Source organism: Mobula birostris, chromosome 4 (genome assembly GCF_030028105.1).
Source record: "Mobula birostris isolate sMobBir1 chromosome 4, sMobBir1.hap1, whole genome shotgun sequence".
NCBI classification, from domain to species: domain Eukaryota; kingdom Metazoa; phylum Chordata; class Chondrichthyes; order Myliobatiformes; family Myliobatidae; genus Mobula; species Mobula birostris.
In genome coordinates, this window is record NC_092373.1 from 187,080,153 (window position 1) to 187,106,407 (window position 26,255).

The 26,255-nt window shown below is 40.2% G+C and overlaps 1 protein-coding gene across 3 annotated transcripts in view; it reads left to right on the forward strand.

Moving 5' to 3' along the window:
* Positions 1-26,255, forward strand: part of ctnna2 (catenin (cadherin-associated protein), alpha 2) — a 1,304,830-nt gene that overhangs the window by 139,070 nt on the left and 1,139,505 nt on the right. For all 3 annotated transcript variants that reach the window (XM_072254800.1, XM_072254802.1, XM_072254801.1), the window contains exons 3-5: positions 3,748-3,943; positions 22,454-22,620; positions 24,268-24,387. In XM_072254800.1, the coding sequence (XP_072110901.1) occupies positions 3,748-3,943; positions 22,454-22,620; positions 24,268-24,387 (483 nt within the window). The remainder of the gene's footprint in view (positions 1-3,747; positions 3,944-22,453; positions 22,621-24,267; positions 24,388-26,255) is intronic.

Genomic DNA, 26,255 nt, shown 5'->3' on the forward strand with positions numbered 1-26,255 from the left:
TGGAGAACATCTCCTTTGTTCTAGAATGAAAAGCCTCATCCTGAGAGCAGATGCTGCAGAGACAGAGGAATTGAGAGAAGGGGATGATGTTTTTACAAATAACTTCATGGGAAGAGGTGTAGTCCAGGTAAGTGTGAGAGTCCGTGGGTTCATAGTAGACATCGGTAGATAAGCTGTCTACAGAGATCGAGACAGTGAGATCAAGGGGAGGGAGGTGTTGGAAGTTGATCAGGTAAATTTGAAGGCCGGATGGAAGTTGGAGGCAAAATTGATGAACTTGACGAGCTCTTCATGGGTGCAGGAAACGGCACCAATGATAGAGTTTCATGATCTATCCAGAAGATGTTGACCAAAGGTGCCCTGTACACAGGTGCCATCTTGACCGGAAGTTCACCAATGATACGACATTGGTTGGCCTGATTGGCCATAATGATAAGTCAGCATACGGTGAGGAAGTAGAGAGGCTTGTCACATGGTGTGAGCATGACAACCTGAGTCTCAAAGCGGGGACAAGACAAAAGAGATAATTGTGGACTAACAGAGGTAATTATCAATATTGAAATCTATATTGCAATCTGTTTGCTACTACTTCACCCTCTTCCCTAACTATCAAAATCCTCGTGTCATTTACAATAAGCTTCTTTGCTATCAACACCTTCTAATTTTGTGTCATCTAAAGTTATTGATCAAGCCTCACATCAAACTCATTTATGCATGTAACTAACAAACACGGATACCAACACTAACCCCTGAAACATACCACTAATTACTGTCGTGGTTTCTCGTTTCTCACAAACGACAAGGAGACGCAGAAAACTCGCCAAGACGTTTTAAACTTTAATTTGCAAATCAAAGCTGAGACAATCAGAAAGCTAGTAGCTGACTGCCCATCGAGGCTTGTATACAGCATTTTTTATAGCAATTTCCTATCTTAGCTACATTATCATATCCAGTCGGCCTGTGATTACATATCATCAATATATCCGCTCTCGACTTTCCACTATTGTTTTATTCCCCAACTTAATTATGTCCTAGTTTATATTTTAGACCAGGTGTCCTCTCGTCCCTAACCACAGTTATTTCTTAATTAGTCTTATTTTGACATACTGCCACATATTTCATTACCTTACTCGCCACCGTTATCTTTCTCCTTGGTTTCATTCTAGTTCTCTTCATGAATTAATAGTGATTAGGTCAAAAGTCATGGCTACATAGTGAATACCCTCTATTCAGCTAGCAGTGGTTACATAATAAATATAGAAAATATAATGTGTGCATTCGAGTAAATACTGAAATACTGTTGAGTAAATACTGTAATACATAGAAAATACAATGTATGCGTTTACATTTTCCAATATAATCTGCCTCAATTTTGAGAATCAGCCTTTGACCACATCCTCTGCTTCCTACCTGCAAGTCTATTTAAAATCAAACTATGAGACCTAACCTTTTAGAGCAGTGTACCTGTAGGAATTAGTTGAAGGCCTTACAGAAGTTTAAATGGACCATACCTACTACTCTAACTTCATCTACCTTATTTGGTTACCTCTTAGAAAAAAAATTAAAAAGTTATTCAAGCATAATTAGGGGATTAAGCTCAATAGCTGTGAGGTAATTTTATAACTCTATAAAATCCCAGTTAGACCACACTTGGAATATTGTGTACAGTTTTGGTTACTTTATTATGGGAAGGATGTGGAAACTTTAGAGAGGATGCAGAGGTGATTTACCAGGATGCTACCTAAATTAGAGAGCATGTCTTATGAGGATAGACTGATCGAGCTAGGGCTTTTCTCTTTGGAGCAAAGGAGGATAAGGAGTGATTTGTTTGAGGTGTACAAGATGTTAAGAGGCATAGATGAAGTGGAAATGGCTAATACAAAGGGGCATAATTTTTAGGTGATTGGTGGAATGTATAGGGCAGGTATCAGAAGTAGGTTTTTTTTTACATAGGGAACGGTGAGTGCATGGAACATCCTGCCAAGGTGGTGGTAGAGACAGGTAACTTAGAGACATATACAAAATTCGTAAATAGGCACATTTCCATGTAGTAAAATGGAATGCTGATTAGGATGGAAAGGTTGAATTGATCTTTGAGTCGGCAGAATATCGTAGACTGAAGCGCCTATTGTTTTGTAGTGTTCTTTGTTACTTGTCTCCTTTTCTGCGCAAGTAAAATAGCTTATTTTGAAGATTGATATATACAGACCCTCCTTAGGTTATGAAAGACCTCACTTATGGAACTCCAACTTAATACAGTTTCTTCCACATACGTTAAAAAAAATTAAAGCCAGTAATAATAATGAAATATTTTACATTACTCATTAATAACTGGATGTAGTACATATTCTGTAACTTTAATTATGGGTAGTATTAGGGTGATTATTCAACAAAATGGAACAATTACAACAAATGTATGTGCAACAATATATAAGTTACTATAGAAAATAAAGATTTCCAATAAAAAGATTGAAAAAGAAAGAAAGAAAATAAAGATTTCCTACTTGCTGAAAAATCGGCTGACAGAAATTTTGGTAGAACCCTTTGGTAACCCAGGGACTGCCTGTATTTTCTTTTTGTCACTGTCCATTTATTGTCAACCCATTAAAACACCAATGTGGAATGAACAGGTATGATAAATTGAACTTTTGTCAATGTAGTCTTTATCTTTCCTTCTCTCTCTGCTTATTCAAGTGGTTTAGATGTGCTATTTTAAAATGGTGTTATTTTTTCCAAGACCTCTGTAATCATGAGGCTTAATTGACATAACTTAATTGACATTCATCCAGATATACTACACTTGGATTTCCTTTCATCTGCATCTTAGCTGATGTTTTGCGATTGTTCAATCTTCCCAAAGGAATGTGGCCCTTACTACTCTGAGTTACCAGGTCACAATCTACTGCTTTTAAAACTCTGCTAGAAGCCATCATTTGAGCTTCTAAGTTAATGAATGCAGTCTGAATATCTTTCCATATGCATTTATTTTCTCTGACCACATTAGTGTGGCCACTTATGTACTTAATATTATTGTGAAATAAATGCTTATTGTCCCATATATAAGTTCATAAACTAAGTTTATACATTTTATTACATTGTACCCAAAAATCCAGAAAATGGTATTTATTTCTGCCTTAAAGTGACTACAAGTCTCTCTGGAATGACTTGAAGCCATAAAATATGCTATATAAGTTTTTCATTCATTTGGTTTCTTTTTTATTTTTCAGATGATCAGAGTTCTACTCTAATATACAGTTGGTGAAATTGCTAGATTAGTATTGACTAGATTCAATCAGATGAGAATGACCCTATTAGGTTATATGCATGGATAGGATCACAAAAAAGTTTCAGCTATGCAGATCTCTTTTGGTAGATCTTATGATGGAGAGTAGAGAGTAGCTTGCCGAAGCACTTGCTCCTTGTTTTAATTTTAATAGGAAGCCCCAAATGTCCCTTTGCCTCACAATGAGAAACTGATTTCAACCACATCAATTGAAGTTGATTCAGATTGGTGCTACAGAAAAAGTAAAATGAACCATTTGATTGTTTTTTATAAATGTTCAGCAGTTTGTTTCATATTTACATGTAAACAAAGGAAATATAAATGTCATTTGTGATGGACTTTTTACAGCTATCGCAGACAGAAAGAAGAGGATGAAATGCAAAACCTCGCTGAAATTGCAGTTTGTGATGAAGAAATAAATTGTTGGGAAATTAACGTTGTTTTTTTCTAATATCATTCTTCAGGTAACTACACTTGTGAATACAAGTAGCAAAGGCCCATCAAGTAAAAAGAAAGGTCGCTCTAAGAAAGCACATGTATTAGCTGCTTCTGTGGAGCAGGCAACTCAGAACTTTTTAGAAAAGGGTGACCAGATTGCAAAAGAGAGCCAGGATCTGAAGGAAGAACTGCTGGTGGCTGTTGAAGATGTACGAAAACAAGGTTTGTATTGTTTGATTTAACACGCATACACAAATACTGTATTGGCATACAAAATGCATTGGATTTCATGCTGCTGACTTTGTTTCATATTTCAAAGAAGAAAAAGTTTTGCTTTCCATTTCTGCAGATTAACATCTGCAGGACATAATTGATCCTTGTCAATGTGATTTGTTTTCATAGAGATTTATAGGGAAACTTAATTGTACCTCAACTATTAGGTATACCACAAGCCTGTGTACTTATACCCCTGCTCTACTCACTTTATACTTATGACTGTGAGGCTAAGTACACCTCCAATACCTTATTTAAATTTGCTGATGACGCCACTGTTGTTGGCCAAATCAAAAATGGTAATGAATTAGCATATAGGAGGGAGATTGAAAATCTGTCCATATGGTGACACAACAACATCTCATTCAATGTTAGCAAAATGAAGGAGCTGATTATTGACTGCAGGAGGAGGAAAATGGAGGTCCATAAATCAATCTCATCAGGGGATCAGAGGTGGATAGAGTCATTAACTTTAAATACCTTGGTGATATAATTTCAAAGGAACTCTTCTGGGTCCAGCACCAAAGTGCCATTACAAAAGGCACGACAGCACCTGTGCATAGAAGTTTGTGAAGATTCGGTATGTCATCTAAAACTTTGAAAACACCTGTAGACGCATGGTGGAGGGTATACTGACTGGTTGCATCACAACCTGTCATGAAGACACCAATGCCCTTGAGTGGAAAAGCCTACAAAAGTCCATCACAGGTAATGCCCTCCCCATCATTGAGCACATCAACAAGAAGTGCTGTCACAGGAAAGCAGCATCCCTCATCAAAGTCCTCTGCCATCTGGGCCATGCTTTCTTCTTGCTGCTGCCATCAGGAAGGAGGTACATGAGCCTTATGTCTGACACCACCAGGTCTAGGAAATTATTGCTCTTGAACCAGAGTAGATATCTTCACTCAATCCAGCACAAACCTATGAACTCACTTTCAAGGGCTCTCCAATTCAGGTTCTCAATATTATTTATTACTTATTTATCTATATTATTATTTTTCTATCTGTATTTGCACAATTTGTTGTCTTTTGCACATTGGTTGTTTGTCTGTCTTTGTAGTTTTTCATTGATCCTTTTGAGTTTCTTTGTATTTATTGTGAATGCCCTCAAGAAAATGACTTTTAGGGGAGTAAGTATATAGTATACATGTACTTTGATACTAAATTTACTTTGAACTCTGTAGTTATTCATGCTGTTCTGCGCATTAAATGAGTGCAAGTAGTTCTGTGTAATGTTTCCATAATGCATTTGATAAATTAGGAAGTACTATTAGCATTACATGGACCGAATTGGTTATAACACAATCGTGAACTAGCACCACGTGTAAAGGAATAAAATTGTTCTGCACACAGCATAGCAACTGTCATCTGCTTTGTAAACTGTGCTGCAAATTTATTTAGATTTTGTGCATTTTTATACCATCTCTCTTCAAACTTGTGCAATGGGTGTCAAAGGTGTTAAGAACATCTATAAGAAGAGGTCTGGTAATTGTGCTGATAGTGATAAGAAGAAAAACTATTACTTCTGAGCAAAATCCAGAGGTAAAAACACTTTTTGAAAAACCAGCAAATCCTTCTTGAAAGATTTGATTAAGTCAAGTCAAGGGGGCTATTTCCAATTGAGCAATATAACAGGACAGTTTCTTTCCTGATCCAATTTTGAAAATTTTGACCGCGTTTTCAAAAGCTATTGTGAGAAGAAGAATATTGACTTTAATGTTTGTATTAGAGACAATGCACACAATCTTCACCTGTAATTTCAGAGCTGTTGGACCATATATAAAAAAAAAAAATCAATTTTTGCCTTCCAGCACTACCTCCCTCCGAAACTGCTTGATCAAGGAGTATTCACAGCATTCAAGGCCTACTATTGGATGCACGAATTCAAAAATTTGATGGCAAGCAAGATCAAACCCATTGCTACAGATTTTTGGAAACGCTTAAACATCAAGCGTGCTTTAGACATTATTTTAAGTGCCTGTGTAATGCCACAAAGAATTACTTTCATGGAGTATGGCATAAACTTCTTATAGATCTTATGATTTATTTCAGAGCCTTTGAACCTGTGAGGGAGCTTCACAAATTATATCACAGAGTGTGGCCTTGGCTAAGCAATTTGGATTTGAAGAGATGGAAGAGAAGGATGTGGGAACAGTTGCTACAGTCACAGAGTCAGAGAGATTTACAACAGGATACAGGCCTTTGGGCCCAACTAGTCCATGCTGAATATAGTGCCCACAGAGTTAGTCCGAATTTCTTGCATTCAACCCATGTCCCTCTAATCTCCATCCCTTCATGTACCTGTTGTACAACTACTTTTTTTAATGATATCTGCCTCAAACACTTTCTCTGACAGCTCATTTCATATACTTGCCCACTCTCTGTGTGGAAAAAGGTTGCCCCAAACCTATGCCCCCCCCCCCCCCCCCCAGTTTTGGACTCCCCTACCCTGGCAGAAAGACTGTTACCCTCCACCTTAACTATGCCTCTCATAATTTTAAACATTTCTATTAAGGTCATTCCTCATTCTTCAATGACCCAAGGAATAAACACCCAGCCTGGCCAATCTCTCCCTGTAAGTTAGGCCCTCTAGTCCTGACAACATACTTGTAGATCTTTTCTGCGCTCTTTTCAGTGTAACCACATCTTTCCTATAACAGAGTGATCAAAACTGTACACAGTACTCCCAGTCTGGCCTCACCAATGAATATATACAATTGCAACAGAATGTCCCAACTCTTATACTCAATGCCATGACTATGAAGGCTAGCACACAAACCATCTTTTTCACTAGTCTGTCTACCTTTCAACTTGTACTCCTAGATCCATCTGTTCCATTACATTGCCTTGTGACCTATCATTCATAATATAATTCAGACACTGTTTTGACTTCTAAGATGCATCACTTCACACTTAACTGTATTAAAATAAGTTTGCCATTCCTTGGCCCACTTTCCTAACTGATCAATATCCCCCTGCAATCTAAGATAACCTTCACGATGAACAGCACCTCATAATTTCATGTCATCTGAAACTTTACTGACACAGCATTCTGTATCCACATCCAAATTATTTATATATGTAACGAATTACAAGGGTCCCAACATCGACTCCTGTTGATATTGGTCGTCGTCTTCCATTTTAAGAAACAACTTTCAGCCACCACTCTTTGTTTCCTACCTTCAAACCTGTTTTTGAATTTATCCAACAAATTTCCATGGGACCTAACTTCCAGATCAGCGTATCATATAGGACCTTGTAAAAAGCCTTGTTGAAGCCCAAATAGACAACAGCCTGTGCCCCGTCCTCATCTACCCTTCTAGTTAACTGTTCAAAAAATGCTAAAAAAATTACTAAACATAACTTCTCATGTGCAAAGCCATGCTGACTCCTGCTCATCAGACTCTGTCTATCCAAATACTGTTGGATCCTGCCCATCAGATTCCCTCCAGTAACTTCCCCACTAGTGATATCATGCAACCTAGCCTATAGTTCCATTGCTGGTCCTTGCTACCCCCTTTAAACAATGGAACTACATTGGCCACCTTCCAGCCTCGCAGAACTTCATTAATGGATAATGAAGAAGCAACTTACTTTTCTAGCCTCCTACAAAGTTGGACCCTGGATGTTCAAAGTACATTTATCATCAAAGAATATATAAATTACACAACCCTGAGATTTGTTTGCTCACAGGGAGTCTCAGAGCGAGAAGCCCTAAAGAATCCAATTAAAGAAAAAGAACAAAAATAAAAATAGACCAATAGCTGATACGAGGAGAAAGAAAAGAAAGCACAGATAGTGCAAACAATTGAAGGCAACAGCAGATCGAACTAAAGATTGAATCCTTAGATCTGAAAACCGGAGAAGCCTGGAGTAGCTTTGCTTATCAGTTCATCACTTTAGTGGGCACAGAGCACAAAGCCGGAGCAGTCTTCGTAGCCTCAGTGCCATAGGAAGGGAGGAGTAACCATCATGGAGAATGAACAAAATTGGCTCTTTGACACTCTGACTTTTCAGTCTATCTGGACTGGGAATTAAATTGATCAAACAATGGAACAGTGAAAGACTAGCGCCCTGGAGAGAGGAGTGAATGTCGCAGAGAGTGAGCAAAATTGGCTCTCAGCTCCAATCTGGGTCGGCATTTAAATTGTCTAAACAGTGTATCATACCTTGTTCTAAGACCTGGGCTCCGGGTCTAGACCATGCCACCCAGCTACTTGCTGCAGGCTCAGATCTCACCGCTCAGCCCAAAGACACTCTTGAGTTCTTCAAATCAGCTTGGCACACAGAACGATTCAACCTTGCACCTGGGTCAGTTGTACGGGCACTGAATCTCCTCTGCCTAGGCCCCGACTTCTCCTTTTGGTGCCCAGAGCAACTCAACCTTGCACCTGGGCCAGTTGTACGGGCATTGGAGCTCCATCTGCAATGATTCTGCAACACATCATTTTGGCTCATCCCCTGAACTTGCCTCATCATTGCTCGCCCCTTCACTGTTTGCGTGACAATTTAACACAATTTATCTCAGAAAAGATGTTTTTAGTCAGATTTCTAAACTTCTTGACTACCAGAAAGCTGTTGCACTTATTCAGTAGTGCCGCCTCTACCTAATGCACTGTAAGGCTGCAAGTACCTCCTCCTTTGTAATACGAATATTCTCCAAAACATTTCCACTTGTTTTTTATCACTTAAACAATCATTATTTTCTTTACATTAAACACCATGAAGTATTTGTTAAAAAATCCCACCTATCTCCTGTGGCTTGAGACGCAGATGGCCCTGCTGATCTCTAAGGGGAGCACTTCTCTCCCTAGTCACCCCTTTACTGTTAATAGAGCTATTTACTCTTTATATTCTATCAAACCTCTTGGGAGTTTCCTTCAACCCACCTGGTGGGTCTATCTCATACCCTCTTGATTTCTATTTTTCCATAGCTGAAAGCTTTCTATTGAAGCTCTGCAACAGCTGTTTTCTAAGACTACAGTAGCTTTTTAAGGTCACGTGGTTGATGTTCATGAAGCGATGCCTCGAGAGCTTGCCTCTTCTTTTATGCCTTGCAAGTAATTGATAAGCAACTATGTTGGCTTGGAAACACTGATTATAATGCCGAACACAGCAGAAAACTAAACCATTCTGCAAAATCTGCTTGTCCATCCTATTATCAGCTGTTACATCAACAAGGGAGGTTTGCAGAGGAAAATACACTCCTACTTCAAACCTCAGAACTTCAAAGAAGAAAAAAAAAGAGAAGGAGCCACACCTATCTTCACTGGTGTCTCATTTTTTATCGACAGATTATTAAAAAGGGGTAACATAGAGTTGGAAGGTGTTGAATCTTTGTGGATAGATCTAAGGAATTGCAAGGGTAAAAAGACCCTGACGGGAGTTGTATGCAAACCCCCAAACAGCAGTAAGAATGTGGTCTGCAAATTAACATGGGAGATAGAAAATGCATGCCAAAAGGGAAATATTGCAATATTCATGGGAGACTTCAATATGCAGGTAGATTGGGAAACTCTGGTTGGTGCTGGATTCTTAGGAGGGAGAATTTCTAGAGTGCCTGCAAGGTGGCTTTTAAGAGCCCTTTTGGTTGAGCCCACCAGGGAATCAGCTATTCTGGATTGGGTGATGTGCAATAAACCAGAATTGATAAGAGACCTTAAGGGGAAAGTGATCAGAATATGATTGAAATTACCATGAAATCTGGGAAGGTGAAGCTAAATTCAGATGTATCATTATTACAATGGAGTAAGGGGAATTACAGAGACATGAGAGAAGAGTTGGCCAGAATTGATTGGAAAGGAACACTGGCCAGCATGACGGCAGAGCAGCAATGGTTGCAATTTCTGGAAGCAATTTGGAAGACACAGGATATATACAACACAAAGAGGAAGAAGTATTCTAAAGAAAAGATGACACAACCATGGCTAACAAGAGAAGTCTAAGCCAGCATAAAAGCTAAACGGAAGGCATATGATAGCGTGAAAATTAGTGGGAAGTTAGAGGAATTGGGAAGCTTTTAAAAACCGACAGAAAGCAACTAAAAAAAGTAATTCAGAAGGTAAAGACAGAATAGGCAAGTAAGCCAGCCAATAATATTAAAGAGGATACCAAAAGTTTCTTCAGATACAGAAAATGTAAAAGAGAGGCAAGAGTGGATATCAGACCACTGAAAGGTGATACTGGAGGGGTAGTAGTGGGGACAAGGAAATGGTAGATGAACTGAACAATATTTTGCATTAGTGTTCACTGTGGAAGAACCAGCAGTATGGTGGAAGTTCCAGGTGTCGGGGTCATGAAGTATGTGAAGTCACTATTACTAGAGAGAAGGTTCTTCAGAAATGGCAAGGTCTGAAGGTAAATAAGTCACCTGGACCAGTTGGTGTACACCCCAGTTTTTTGAAAGAGGTGACAGAAGAGATTGTGGAGTCATTAGTGATGATCTTGCAAGAATCGCAAGTTCTGGAATGGTTTTGGAAGACTGAAAATTTGTAAGTGTCACTCCATTTTAAGAAAGGAGGAAGACAGCAAAAAGGAAATTATAGATCAGTTAGCCTGACCTCAGTGATTGGGAAGATATTGGAGTTGATTGTTAAGGATGAGATTTCGGGGTACTTGAAGGTACATGATAAAATAGGCCATAGTCAGCATAGTTTCCTTCAGGGAAAATCTTGCCTGACAAATCTGTTGGAATTCTATGAATAAATAAAAAGCAGTGTAGACAAGGGAGAATCAGCTGATGTTGTGTACTTGGCTTTTCAGAAGGCTTTTGACAAGGTACCACACATGAGGCTGCTTAACAAGCTATGAGCCCATAGTATAACAGAAGAGATTCTAGCATGGATAAAACAGTAGCTGGTTGGCAGGAGGCAAAGAGTGGGTATAAGGGGAACCTTTTCTGGTTGGTTGCTGGTAACTAGTGGTGTTCCACAGGGGCCTGTGTTGGGACCGATTCATTTGAAGTTGTATGTCAATGATTTGGATGATGGAGTTGTTGGCTTTGTTGCAAAGTTTGCATACAATATGAAGATAGGTGGAGAAGAGGGTAGTTTTGAGGAAGTCAGAATCAGAATCAGGTTTATTATCAGCAGCATGTGACGTGAAATTTGTTAACTTAGCAGCAGCAGTTCAATGCAATACATAATATAGAAGAGAAAAATAAAATAATAATAAATAAGTAAATCAATTACAGTATAAGTTATTGAATAGATTAAAAATTGTGCAAAAAACAGAAATACTGTATATTTTAAAAAGTGAGTTAGTGTCCAAGGGTTCAATGTTCATTTAGGAATTGAATGGCAGATTCAAGAAGCTGTTCTTGAATTGCTGAGTGTGTGCCTTTAGGCTTCTGTACCTCCTGCCTGATGGTAACAGTGAGAAGAAGGTATGCCCTGGGTGTTGGAGGTCCTTAATAATGGCTTTGTCTTTCTGAGACACCGCTCCTTGAAGATGTCCTGGGTACTTTGTAGGCTAGTACCCAAGATGGAGCTGACTAAATTTACAACCCTCTGCAGTTTCTTTCGATCCTGTGCAGAATGCACCCCCCACCACCATACCAGACAGTGATGCAGCCTGTCAGAATGCTTTCCATGGTACATCTATAGAAGTTTTTGAGTGTATTTGTTGACATACCAAATCTCTTCAAACTTCTAATAAAGTATAGCTGTTGTCTTGCCTTCTTTGTAACTGTATCAATATGTTGGGACCAGGTTAGATCCTCAGAGATCTTGAACCCAGGAACTTGAAACTGCTCACTCTCTCCACTTTTGATCCCTCTGTAAGGATTGGTATGTGTTCCTTTGATTTAGCATTCTTGAAGTCCACAATCAGCTCTTTCATCTTATTGACATTGAGTGCCAGGTTGTTGCTGCGAGACCACTCCACTAGTTGGCATATCTCACTACTGTACACCCTCTTATCACCAGCTGAGATTCTACCAACAATAGTTGTATCATCAGCAAAGTTATAGATGGTATTTGAGCGATGCCTAGCCACACAGTCATGGGTATATAGGGAGTAGAGTAGTGGGCTAAACACACTCGCCTGAGGTGCACCAGTGTTGATTATCAGCACGGTGGAGATGTTATCACTAATCTGCACAGATTGTGGTCTTCTGGTGAGGGAGTCAAGGATTCAATTGCAGAGGGAGGTACAGAGGCCCAGGTTCTACAACTTTTCAATCAGGATTGTGGGAATGATGCTATTAAATACTGAGGTATAGTTGATAAACAGCATCCTGACATGGGTGTTTGTGTTGTCCAGGTGGTCTAAAGCCGCATAGAGAGCCATTGAGATTGCATCTGCCAGTGACCTATTGTTGCAATAGGCAAATTACAATGGGTCCAGTTCCTTGCTGAGGCAGGAGTTCATTCTAGTGATGACCAACCTCTCAAAGCATTTCATCACTGTAGATGTGAGTGCTACCAGGCAATAGACATTAAGGCAGCTCACATTATTCTTCTTTGGCACTGGTATAATTGTTGCCTATTTGAAGCATGTGGAAACTTTTGCCCGTAATAGTGAGAGGTTGAAAATGTCCTTAAATACTCCCGTTAGTTGGTTGGCACTGGTTTTCAGAGCCTTACCAGGTACTCCATCAGGACCTTCTGCCTTGCGAGAGTTCACTCTCTTTAAACACAGCCTCACATCGACCTCTGAGACAGAGATCACAGGGTCATCAGGTGCAGCAGGGATCTTCACAGCTGTAGTTGTATTCTCCCTTTTGAAGTGGGCATAGAAGACATTGAGTTCATCTGGTAGTGAAGCATCGCTGTCATTCATGCTATTGGATTTCACTTTGTAGGGCGTAATGTCTTGCAAACCCTGTCAGAGTTGCTGTGCATCCAATGTCGCCTCCAACCTTGTTCAAAATTGTCTTAAAAAACGTAAACACGAGGAATTCTGCAGATGCTGGAAATTCAAGCAACACACATCAAATTTGCTGGTGAACGCAGCAGGCCAGGCAGCATCTCTAGGAAGAGGTACAGTCGATGTTTCTGGCCGAGACCCTTTGTCAGGACCCTAACGAAGGGTCTCGGCCCGAAACATCGACTGTACCTCTTCTTAGAGATGCTGCCTGGCCTGCTGCGTTCACCAGCAAATTTGATGTGTGTTGCTCAAAATTGTCTCTTCGCCTTTGAAATAGCCCTCCGCAAATCATACCTGGTTTTGTGGTACAGGCCTGGGTCACCAGATTTGAATGCCACAGATCTAGCCTTCAGCAGACAACGTACCTTCTGGTTCATCCACGGCTTTTCGTTTGGGAATGTGCAGTAAGTCTTTGTAGCCACACACTCATCCACACAGGTTTTCATGAAGTCGAAACAACTGCAGCATTCTCATCCAGGTTCGAAGATAAATCCCTGAATACAGTCCAGTCCATTGATTCAAAGCAGTTCTGTAGGTGCTCCTGTGCTTTCCTTGTCCATAGCTTCTTGGTTCTCACTACTGGTGCTGCATTCTTCAGTCTCTGCCTATATTCAAGGAGTAGTTATACAACCAGGTGATCAGTCTTCCCGAAGTGAGGGCGTGGAATAACACGGTAGGCATTCTTGATGGTGGTGTAGCAATGGTCCAGTGTGTTGTTTCCTCTGGTATTCCAAGTGATCTGTTGATGGTAGTTGCTTAGGTGATTTTTTTCGGACTGGCCTGGTTAAAGTCTCCCAAAACAATGGTGAAGGTGTTAGAATGCGCTGTTTTGTGCGTGTTGATCCCATTGCTCAGATAATTTAAAGCCTGATTTACATTGGCCTGAGGTGGAATGTATACTGCTAACAAAATGACCCTGGAGAACTCCTATGGTAGGTAAAAAGGACGACACTTAACTGCTGGATATTCCAGGTCTGGTGAACAGAATTGGGACAGCACTGATATATTTGTGCACCAGGAGGAGTTGATCATGAGACATGCTCCTCCATTTCTACTTTTGAGAGACTCTCTACGTCTATCCTGACAGTGTATAGTAAACCCGTCAATCTGAATCGCTGCATCCAGTATGGAAGGGGTTAAATGAATTCTGTGAAACAAAGGACACACACGGTCCCAGTGGCCCTCTGATTCAGCACTCTAGCTCTGAGATCATCGATTTTATTCACTAGAGGTTGCACATTTGCCAGCAAGATAGTCGGTATTGGGAGTTTAAAACCCCATTTCCTTAAACACACTTGTAACCCTGATTGACAGCAATGCTTCCTCCCTGGGTGCTTCCATCCACAATCAGAGTTGTTTCTGTCAGTTTTAAGCAGTGATAGTTTAAATGCATTAAGATATCTTTGTTGACTGTACTGACCTTGGAAGCAGTTGTGGTTCTAGATGTATCAGGTTGAAATGAGAATAGTTAATTGTATCCATTGAGCGTACTGCTGCTATTCGAGTTGCCCCTTAGCGCCCCGGAAGTGTAAGTAGAGAGGTTACAGAAGGACTTAGACAGATTAGGAGAATGGGCAAAGAAATGACAGATGGAATACAGTTCCAGGAGTTGTATGATCATGCACTTTGGTAGAGGAAATTAAAAGGTTGATTATTTTCTAAATGGAAAGAAATACAAAAAACTGAGGCGCAGAGGGACTTGGGAGTCCTTCTGCAGGATTCCCTAAAGGTTAATTTGCAGTGTGTGTCTGTGATATGGTAGGAAAATGCAATGTTAGCATTCATTTCGAGAGGACTGGAATATAAAATCAAAGATGCAATTTTGAGTCTTTAATAAAGCACTGGTGAGGCCTAACTTCGAGAATTATGAGCAATTTTGGGCCCCTTATCTTAGAAAGGATATGCTGATGCTGGAGAGGGTTCAAAGGAGGTTCAGGAAAATGATTGCAGAATTCAATGGCTTGACATATGAAGAGTGTTTGATGACTCTGGACCTACATTCACTAGAATTTAGAAGAATGAGTGATGACCTCATTGAAACCTATTGAGTGGTGAAAGGCCCTTGATAGAGTGGATGTGGAGAGGATGCTCCCTCTGGTGGGAGAGTCTAAGACCAGAAAACACAATCTCAGAATAGAGGACCGTCCTTTTAGTATGGAGATGAGGAGGAATTTCTTTAGCCAGAGTGGTGAATCTGTGAAATTCTTTGCCACAAGCAGCAGCCTTTAGGTATATTTAAGGCAGAGGTTGAAAGGTTCTTAACTGGTCAGGGCATGAAGGCATATAGGGAGAAGGCAGGAGATTAGGGCTGAGAGGAAAATTGGATCAGCCATAATGGAATGGTAGAGCAGACTCAATGGGCCAAGTTGCCTAATTCTGCTCGTATATCTTATGGTCTTATTGTCTTATCTGCAGGCCCACCAGTTGGTCCTTCGTCTGATACTGATGATCTCAAACCTACAAACATTTGTATTTATGCTGTGTTTCCTGTAACTCTGTTGTAATTCTAGAATAAGTATATTTATTCTACTGTCTTTGTACCAACTGTGATGCCAATTGAAATTAATTCCAATTGCCTGCGCACGGTCTGGCCATCAAATTACAGTGGCTGTGATATTCAGCATCATAAGTAGCTGTGAGAGGCTGGTCATGCCACGCATTAATTCCTGCTTCCCTGGTGACTTCGACTCATTGTAATTTGCCTACTGCCAAAGTTGGTCTGTGGCAGATGGTATCTCCCTAGCCTTACTATCATTTCTAGTGCATCTGGACAGGAAAGATAACTACATTAGTCTATTGTTTATTGAGTTTTGCACCACCTTCAATACTTTCACTCATCTGTACACTTTGAGGCCTATAACTCAGCATCTCTCTTTGCAACTGGAACCTTGACTTGCTGACTACTTGACCGCGAACAACAAGGATAAGCAGAAACACTTTCACCATGATTATTCTCAAAATTGGTGCTCCACAAGATTGTGCCTTTAGATCCCCTACTGTACATCCTGTACACTCATGACTGTGTGACCATCTAAAAGTTTGCAAATGATACCACTATAGTGGTCTGTGTCTCAGTAGCGATGAGTGAGAGTACAGGAAGGAGATAGAGAGCTTAGTGGTGTGGTTTCATGACAACAACCTTTCCCTCAATGGCAGCACCAAAGGGCTAGTTGTTGACTTCAAGAATGGGGGACCAGAGTTGCTGTTTACTTCAGTGGTCCTGTGGTCGAGAGCGTTGAGGGATTCAAATTGCGAGGAGCCAAGGGTTCCCAACCTGGGGTCCATGGACCCCTTAATGGTATTGGTCTATGCCTTAAAATAGTTAGGCAATCCCTGCCAGGAGTGAACATCATGAATGCTCTGCTGACTATGGTCAAGGCCACAGTACCTCTCGCTGCCTCTGAATAAGCTGTCTATAGGGCATCTACTATCTCTGTGAAGAGGGCAAGCAGTCAGTCATATTGAAGTTTGTACCAGAAATGTGAATTGGAATGATTATTCATGAGAGAATCTTGTCAAACTAGTTGCAAAAGTGCTAAAATAGGAAAAGTGCTGGTGTTAAAAATCTTAAAAAATCAAGAAAGACTTTACCATTTGCAAATGAAAGCTGATGGATAAGACTTAGTATTTGTAAGTTACTTTTTTTTAATGCACCAGAATGGTTATTTAGAGTCATAGAAAAATACAGCATAGAAGCAGGCTTTTCAGCCCCTCCAGTCCATGCTGAACTATCTAAGTTGCCTACTGCCATCGAACTGCTCCAGACTATAGCCCTCCATACCTCTGCCATCCATGTATCTATCCGAACTTCTTTTAAACATTGAAATAGAGCTTCCATGCTCCACTTGAGCTGGCAGCTCATCCCAAACTCTCATGACCTTGAATGAAGAAGTTTCCCCTCATGTTCCTTTTAAATTTTTCACCTTTTACCCTTAATGCTGCATTAACCCTATCTAAACCCCTATAATTTTGCATACCTCTATCAAATCTTCCTTCAAACTTCTATGTTCCAAGGAATATACTCCTAAACTATTCATTTTTTTTATTACTCAGGTCCTCCAGTCCCAGCAACATCATTGTAAATTTCCTCTGTACTTTTTCAACCTTGTTTATATCTTTCCTGTAGGTAGCTGACTAAAACTACACACAATACTCCAGTTTAGGCCTCATCAACATTTTGTATTACTTCAACATAGCATCTCCTGTATTTAATACTTTGATTTATGAAGGCCAATGTGCCAAAAGCTTTCTTTACGACCATATGTGCCTGTGCCACCACTTTCAATGGATTATGGACTTGTATTCCCACATCCCTTTGTTTGATTGTACTTCTCAGTGCCCTACTATTCACTGTGTAAGACCTACCCTGGTTGGTCCTACCAAAGTGCAACACCTTGCAATTATCTGCATGTTTCTAGCTGGCTCATATCCTGCTCTGATAGTCTTCCTTCTGTCCACTACACCTTCAATCTTAGTCATCCACAAATTTGCTGATCCAGCTAACCACATTATCATCCAGATCATTGATACAGATGAAAAACAACAATGGATCCAGCACTGATCCCTGTGGCACTCCGTTAGATACAGGTCTCCAGTCAGATAGGCAACCTTCTACCATTTCTGGCTTCTCCCACAAAGTCAATGTCTAATCCAAATTACTACCTCATCTTAACTGCCAGATCAACTGAACTTTTTTGACCAACCTTCCATGTGGGATCTGCTTAAATGGTTTGCTAAAGCCCACGTAGATAATATCCACTGCCTTGCCTTTATCATCTAGCCTGGTAACTTCCTCAAAAATCTCTTATGACTGGTTAGACGCGATTGGTTGCCACGTACAAAGTCATGCTGATGATCCCTAATCAGTCCAAGTCTAGCCAAATAAATGCTGTTATATATGGTCCCTTAGAATACCTTCCAATACTTTTCTACTACTGAAATCAGGCTCACTAGCCTATAATTTCCTGGTTTATTTTTAGAGCTTTTCTTAAACAACCACGCAATCTATCCTCCAATCCTCTGGTACCTCACCTGTCGATAAAGATGATTTAAATATCTCTGCCCAGGGCCCTGCAATTTCTGCACTAGCCTCCCACAGGATCCGAGGAGAGACATTGTCAGGTCTTGGGGATTTATTGCATCCTAATTTTTCTCAAGATAGCAATCACCTCTCCTCTATAATCTGTATCTGGTCCATGACCTCGCTGCTGCATTGCCTCACATCTATAGATTCTGTGTCCATCTCCCGAGTAAATACAGATGCAAAAGATCCACTCAGGATCTTCCCCCATCTCTTTTGGCTCCACGTCTAGATTACCATTCTGATCTTTCAGAAGATAAATTTTGTTCCTTGCAATCCTTTTGCTCTTCACATATCTGCAGAAACCTATAAGTCCATAAGATATAGGAGCAGAATTAGGCCATTTGGCCCATGAGTCTACCTTGTCATTTCATCATGGCTGATCCATTTCCCTCTCAGCCTCAGTCTCCCGCCTTCTCCCTGTATCTCTTCCTGCTATGACTCATCAAGATTCTATTAACCTGTGCCTTAAATACAGTAGCATGCAAAAGTCTGGGCACCCCTGGTCAAAATTTCTGTTACTGTGAATAGTTAAGTGAGTAGAAGATGAACTGATCTCCAAAATCCATAAAATTAAAGATGAAACTTTTTTTTCAACATTTTAAGCAAGATCAGTGTATTATTCTTGTTTTGTACAATTTCAGAGTGGGAAAAAAGGAAAGGAGCACCATGCAAAAGTTTGGGCACCCGCAGAGCTTTGAGCTCTGAGATAACTTTTACCAAGGTCTCAGACCTTAATTAGCTTGTTAGAGCTATGGCTTGTTCACAATCATCATTTGGAAAGGCCAGGTTATGCAAATTTCAAAGCTTTATAACTACCCTGACTCCTCAAGCCTTGTCCCAACAATCAGCAGCCATGGGCTCCTCTAAGCAGCTGCCTAGCACTCTGAAAATTAAAATAATTGATGCCCACAAAGCAGGAGAAAGCTATAAGAAGATAGCAAAGCGTTTTCAGGTAGCCGTTTCCTCAGTTCGTAATGTAATTAAGAAATGGCAGTGAACAGGAACGGTGGAGGTCAAGTTGAGGTCTGGAAGACCAAGAAAACTTTCCAAGAGAACTACTCGTAGGATTGCTAGAAAGGCAAATCAAAACCCCTGTTTGACTGCAAAAGACCTTCAGGAAGATTTAGCAGACACTGGAGTGGTGGTGCACTTTTCTACTGTGCAGCGACACCTGCACAAATATGACCTTCATGGAAGAGTCATCAGAAGAAAACCTTTCCTGCATCCTCACCACAAAATTCAGCATCAGAAGTTTGCAAAGGAACATCTAAACAAGCAAAAGGACTCCCTTGTCCTTATGCTCCTCAGATTTTTGAGTTTTATCTGCATTTAGAAAACAGTCTATGCTTTTATTTCTTCTATCAAAGTCATACTTTATTGATCCTGGGGGAAATGGGTTTTCGTTACTGTTTCACCATAAATAATAAATAGTAATAGAACCATAAATAGTTAAATCATAATATGTAAATTATGCCAGTAAATTATGAAATAAGTCCAGGACCAGCCTATTAGCTCAGGGTGTCTGACCCTCCAAGGGAGGAGTTGTAAAGTTTGATGGCCACAGGCAGGAATGACTTCCTATGACGCTCTGTCCTGCATCTCGGTGGAATGAGTCTCTGGCTGAATGTACTCCTGTGCCCACCCAGTACATTATGTAGTGGATGGGAGACATTGACCAAGATGGCATGCAACTTAGACAGCATCCTCTTTTCAGACACCACCGTGAGAGAGTCCAGTTCCATCCCCACAACATGACTGGCCTTACGAATGAGTTTGTTGATTCTGTTGGTGTCTGCTACCCTCAGCCTGCTGCCCCAGCACACAACAGCAAACGTGATAGCACTTGCCACCACAGACTCATAGAACATCCTTAGCATTGTCTGGCAGATGTTAAAGGACCTCAGTCTCCTCAGGAAATAGAGACGGCTCTGACCCTTCTTGTAGACAGCCTCAGTGTTCTTTGACCAGTCCAGTTTATTGTCAATTTGTATCCCCAGGTATTTGTAATCCTCCACCATGTCCACACTGACCCCCTGGATGGAAACAGGGGTCACCAGTACCTTAGCTCTCTTCAGGTCTACCACCAGCTCCTTAGTCTTTTTCACATTAAGCTGCAGATAATTCTGCTCACACCATGTGATAAAGTTTCCTACCGTAGCCCTGTACTCAAACTCATGTCCCTTGCTGATGCGTTCAACTATGGCAGAGTCATCCGAAAACTTCTGAAGATGACAAGACTCTGTGCAGTAGTTGAAGTCTGAGGTGTAAATGGTGAAGAGAAAGGGAGACAAGGCAGTCTCCTGTGGAGCCCCAGTGCTGCTGATCACTCTGTCGGACACACAGTGTTGCAAGCACACGTACTGTGGTCTGCCAGTCAGGTAATCAAGAATCCATGACACCAGGGAAGCATCCACCTGCATCCCGATGCTATTCCATCTGCCACTTCTTTGCTCAATCTCCTAATCTGTCTGTCCTCCTGTAGCCTCTCCACTTCTTCAAAACTATATTCCCCTCCACCTATATTCATATTGTCCGCAAAGTTGGCCACAAGGCAATCAGTCCATCATCCAAATCATTGACATATAACTTTGAAAGAAGATGTCCCAACACCAGTAGTCACTAGCAGCCAATCAAAAAAATACTCATTTTTTTTTTCCCAGTCTTTGCCTCCTGCCACTCAGCCAATGCTCCGTCCATGTTAGTATCTTTCCTGTAATACCATGGGCTCTTAATTTGTTAAGTAGCCTCATGTATGGCACCTTGCCATAGGCGTTCTGAAAATCAACACTGGTGCACCTCAGGGGTGTGTGCTTAGCCCACTGCTCCACTCTCCATATACCTATGACTGTGTGGTTAGGCATAGCTCAAATACCATATTTAAATTTGCTGACGATATAACCATTGTTGGTAGAATCTCATTTGGTGATGAGAGGGCGTACAGGAGCAAGGTATGCTAACTAGTGGAGTGGTGCAACAATCTGGCACTCAACATCAGGAAGATGATACAGCTAATTGTAGATTTCCAGAAGGGTAATACGAAGGGACACATTCCAATCCTCACAGAAGGATTGGAAGTGGAGAGTGTGAGCAGTTTTAAGTTCCTGGCTGTTAAGATCTCTGAGGATCTAACCTGATCCCAGCATATCGATGCAGTTATAAAGAAGGCAAGACTACGGCTATACTTTATTAGGAGTTTGAAGAGATTTGATATGTCAACAAATACACTCAAAAACTTCTATAGTTGTACCGTGGAAAGCATTCTGACAAACTGCATCACCGTCTGGTATGGGGGAGAGGGCTGGCTACTGCATGGAATTGAAAGAAGCTGCAGTAGGTTGTAGTTTAGTTAGCCCCATCTTGGGTATCAGCCTACAAAGTACCCAGGACATCTTCAAGGAGCGGTGACTTAGAAAGGCAGGGTCCATTATTAAAGACCTCCAGCACCAAGGGCATGCCCTTTTCTCACTTACCATCAGGTAGGAGATATAGAAGCCTAAAGGCACACACTCAGCAATCAGGAACAGCTTCTTCCCCTCTGTCATCCGATTCCTAAATGGACGTTGAACCCTTGGACACTAGCTCACTTTTTAAAATGTAGAGTATTTCTGTTTTTTGCATGAATTTTAATCGATTCAATATACGTATACTGTCATTGATTTACTTTATTATTATTATTATTATACTTTTTTCTTTTATATTATGTATTGCATTGAATTGCTGCTGCTGTTAACAAATTTCACGTCACGTACTGGTGATAATAAACCTCATTCCGATTCTGAAAATGGAACTACACAACAACTACTGATTCTTCTTTGTCTATCCTGCTAGTTATGTCTTCAAAGAATTTCAGTAAATTTGTTAGGCAATATCTTCCCTTAAGGAAAACCGGCTGACTATGAGCAATTTTATTTTGTGCTTCCATGGCCCTTATGATTCTCCTTGACCTTGTCTGCTAGGGAACCTCATGATTTCTTTTAGCTCTACTGATTTCTTTCTTAAGTATTCTTTTGTATTTCTTATACTTGATAAGTATCCCATATGTTCCTTCCTAGCAATACCTGATATGCTCCCCCTTTTTTCCTTAACTAAGGCTTGAATATCTCTTGAAAACCAAGGTTGCCTAAATCTCTTTGCCTTTTACTCTGATTTTATTTCATAGTATTTTTAACATTAAATGAGTATAAATTGAACTTTAAAATGCAAATTCTGAGTTTCTGCAGAAAATTTAGATGGATACTCAAGCTAATCCAGGTATGTAATGGCAGGTTAAAGAGTGAAGTGAATATGAAATTATTGTTGGAATGCCATACTTAATCATAATTCTACTCTCATATGAATTTGTTGCATGATTTGTGGAAAAAATATTGAATAGCTTTACTCTGAATTCTGGCCCAATTGTAAAACTGAGAAGAAGGCAAGTTTTCATGCTGTGTGCAGACTTGAATTAAAATGTTGCTCCAAGAAAATATTTCATTTGTTACTATTACATTTCTACTTTTTCTCAACAGGAGAATCAATGAGAATTGCATCCGCGGAGTTTGCAGAAGATCCTTGTTCTTCTGTTAAGCGTGGAACCATGGTTCGGGCAGCTCGTGCTTTGCTATCTGGGGTAACCCGTCTTCTCATCCTGGCTGACATGGCAGATGTCATGAGGCTTTTAACTCATTTGAAAATTGTAAGATATTATTCACTATTCAATTCAGAGATCAACTAATCAGATTTTAGAAAATTAACATATAGATATATTATTGAAATTAATGATTAATAAGGTGAAAACAATTACTTCGGTTTTCTTTTCCAATTAATTTCTTACTTCAGTGGTTGGTAAGTTGACGGAGAAGATCCTGAGCGGCAGGAGTTATGAACATTTGGAGAGGTATAATCTGATTAGGAATAGTCAGCATGGCTTTGTGAAAGGCAGGTCGTGCCTTATGAGTCAGATTGAATTTTTTGAGGATGTGACTAAATACATTGATGAAGGTAGAGCAGTAGATGTAGTGTCTATGGATTTCAGCAAGGCATTTGACAAGGTAGCCCATGCAAGGCTTATAGAGAAAGTAAGGAGGCATGGAATCCAAGGGGACCTTACTTTGTGGATCCAGAATTGGCTTGCCCACAGAAGCTAAAGAGTGGTTGTAGACAGGTCATATTCTACATAGAGGCCGGTGACCAGTGGTGTGCCTTGGAGATCTGTTCTGGGACCCCTTCTCTTCGTGATTTTTATAAATGACCTGGATGAGAAGTGGAGGAATGGGTTAGTAAATTTGCTGACGACACAAAGGTTGAGGGTGTCGTGGATGGTGTGGAGGGCTGTCAGAGGTTACAGTGGGACATCGATAGGATGCAAAACTGGGCTGAGAAGTGGCAGATAACGTCTAAGTGTGAGGTGGTTCGTTTTGGTAGGTCAAATATGATGCAGAATACAGTATTAATGGTAAGACTGTTGGCAGTGTGGAGGACGAAAGGGATCTTGCGGTCTGAGTCCATAGGACACTCAAAGCTGTTGCGCAGGTTCACTGTGTGGTTAAGAAGGCATATGATGTATTGGCCTTCATCAACCATGGGATTGAGTTCAAGAGCTGACAGGTAATGTTATATTGGACCCTGGTCAGACCCTACTTGGAGCACTGTGCTCAGTTCTTGTCACCTCACTATAGGAAGGATGTGGAAACCATAGAAAGGGTGCAGAGGAGATTTACAAGGATGTTGGCTGGATTGGGGAGCATTCCTTATGAGAATGGATTAAGTGAACTTGGCTTTTTCTCCTTGAGTGATCGGATGGGAGGTGACCTGATAGAGGTATATAAGATGATGAGAGGCATTGATCGTGTGGATAGTCAGAGGCTTTTTCCCAGGGCTGAAATGGCTGGCACGAGAGGGCATAGTTTTAAGGTGCTTGGAAGCAGGTACAGAGGAGAGGTCAGGGGTACGTTTTTTTATGCAGAGAGTGGTGAGTGTATAGAATGGCTGCCGGCAGCAGTAGTGGAGGCGGATAGATTAGGGTCTTTTAACAGACTCTTGGATAGGTCCATGGAGCTTAGAAAAATGAGGGCTATGGGTAACCCTAACTAATTTCTAAAGTACATTAGTGCAGCACAGCATTGTGGGTTGATGGGCCTGTATTGTGCTGCAGGTTTTCTATGTTTTATGTTCTCATTGAAGAGTGAATTTGTACAGAAAAATCATAATTCCCTTTTGGTCTCCGTGAAGTTTGATTAACTTGAGTTGAAATCTTGAGACTTAACTCTTTAGTTAAAATCTGCAGTTTTAAAAATGTGATACAATTTTGGAAATGAATTGTAATATCTTCCTAAACCCATAGGTGGAGGAATCTCTGGATGCTGTTAAGAATGCAACCAATGAGCAAGATCTGGCAAGCCGCTTCAAGGAATTTGGGAAAGAAATGGTTAAGCTTAATTATGTGGCTGCTAGAAGACAGCAGGTAAGACAAAAACCATTATACTCACTGTGTAAGTTATGCAGCTTTGCCACAAAATGGCCAAATGCAAATAGTTTTGATCAAACTAGATGAAACTAATTAGTTTGAAAAAGAAACTTTATTAATGTATCAAATGAGTTAATGACATGAATCGATGTTAGATCTGCTTTTACAAGTTACAGGACAGGAAGAAGCCATTTGACCAAATGTCTGTTTCCTCCCATCTTCTTATTTAACTATCACCATGGGTTTGTACTCTTTCTCCCCACTCTGTTTACCTGGCTTCTCCTTGGAATCATCTGCATGAGTCTCTTCCTTTTGTAGAGAATTCCACATTCTAGTCTTGTTTTGAGTAAAGCAATTTCTCAATTTTCTTTTAGTTATTTGTGGCTTTCTCATATTGGAGACTACTTCATTTTTCAATAACAGGACAGATTTTCACCTTCAAGCAATGGACTAATACTGTCATGTTGATACTGATACTGTCTGTTGTGATCATACATATATAATCACAGAAATATAATCACAGAATTATTCAATGACAATAATTACTAAAATCTTAAGGTACTTAGGAGAGCATACAAGTCCCTTACCTTTATTGATTGAGGCAGAAATAGAAGAAAAAAAGAATTCTCACCAGAAAAATTAGGTCATACCAGAACACTAGAGAGGGGATTTATGAGAAATTTACACATCCTGATGAATATAATTATGAGGAGGTATTATGAATATTGCATGATGATTTACTCATTGTGGAGGCTGGTAATTTGCAAGGTGTGACAAGGAAACCATATTTTTGTTCTGGCTGTGAAGAGGGTAAGTGAGAGCAGATGGGTAATGTGGGCGAAATATGATTTAGTGCTCTTTTAACAATGATAGAGGAGAAGCCGTAAGCTGATGAAACATGTAGGATATCTTAAAAGTACTGATGTGGAAAGATGAAGAAATGGGCTGATGAATAGAAACATGGTGCAATGTGGTGTAGTTAAAACAGCTGATAGAGTTGGTGGGCTTCTAATGGACAGTGATGGAAACTCGTGCTTGAGATGGAGGTAGAAATATCAGAAAAGATAAGGAAAGGGCTCGTGCAGAACTAAGTGTAGGGTGGAAATTGGTAGCAAAGGTAATGAAACTTTCAAGTTCTGTACGTGTACATGAAACAGTTTTAGGAACAGTTTCTAACCCTCAACCATCAAGCTCTTGAACCAAAGGGAGATAACTTCATTCAACTTCACTCACTCCATCATTGAAATGTTCCAAAACCAATGGACTCTCAAGGACTGTTCATTTCATGTTCTCAATATTTATTGCTTATTTATTTATTGTTATCATTTCTTACTTTTTGTATTTGCACAGTTTGTTGTCTTCTGCACTCCAGTTGAATGTCCATGATAGGTAATCTTTCATTAATTCTGTTATGGTCATTATTCTATAGCTTTATTGAGTATTTCCACAAAAAATGAAAGGGTTGTTTATGGTGACATATATGTACGTTAATAATTTACTTTTGAACTTTGAAAAAGCAACAATACAGTTAATGTAACAGAAGCAGATTTGAAAATAAAACCCTGACTAGAACTGAAAAAAAGTTTGTTCTGAATATCCAAATCAGTTTCAACCAAATGCAGGTATATGTTTATTGAGCTGAATGGCCTGTTTCTAAATGGAGAGACCGTGGGAAGGAAGTTTTAGATTCACCTTGGAGCAAGATAAATGGTCGACATAACATCATGGGCAGATGGGCCCGTACTGTACAGTACTGTTCTGTGTTTCCCTACAGACAACTTTACAACAAAGTGCTGTTATTGGTTTGTGTGTGTGATGTGTTTGTACTTGGAATTTTTCTGAAGGTGTTCAGCCTGTTGTCTATG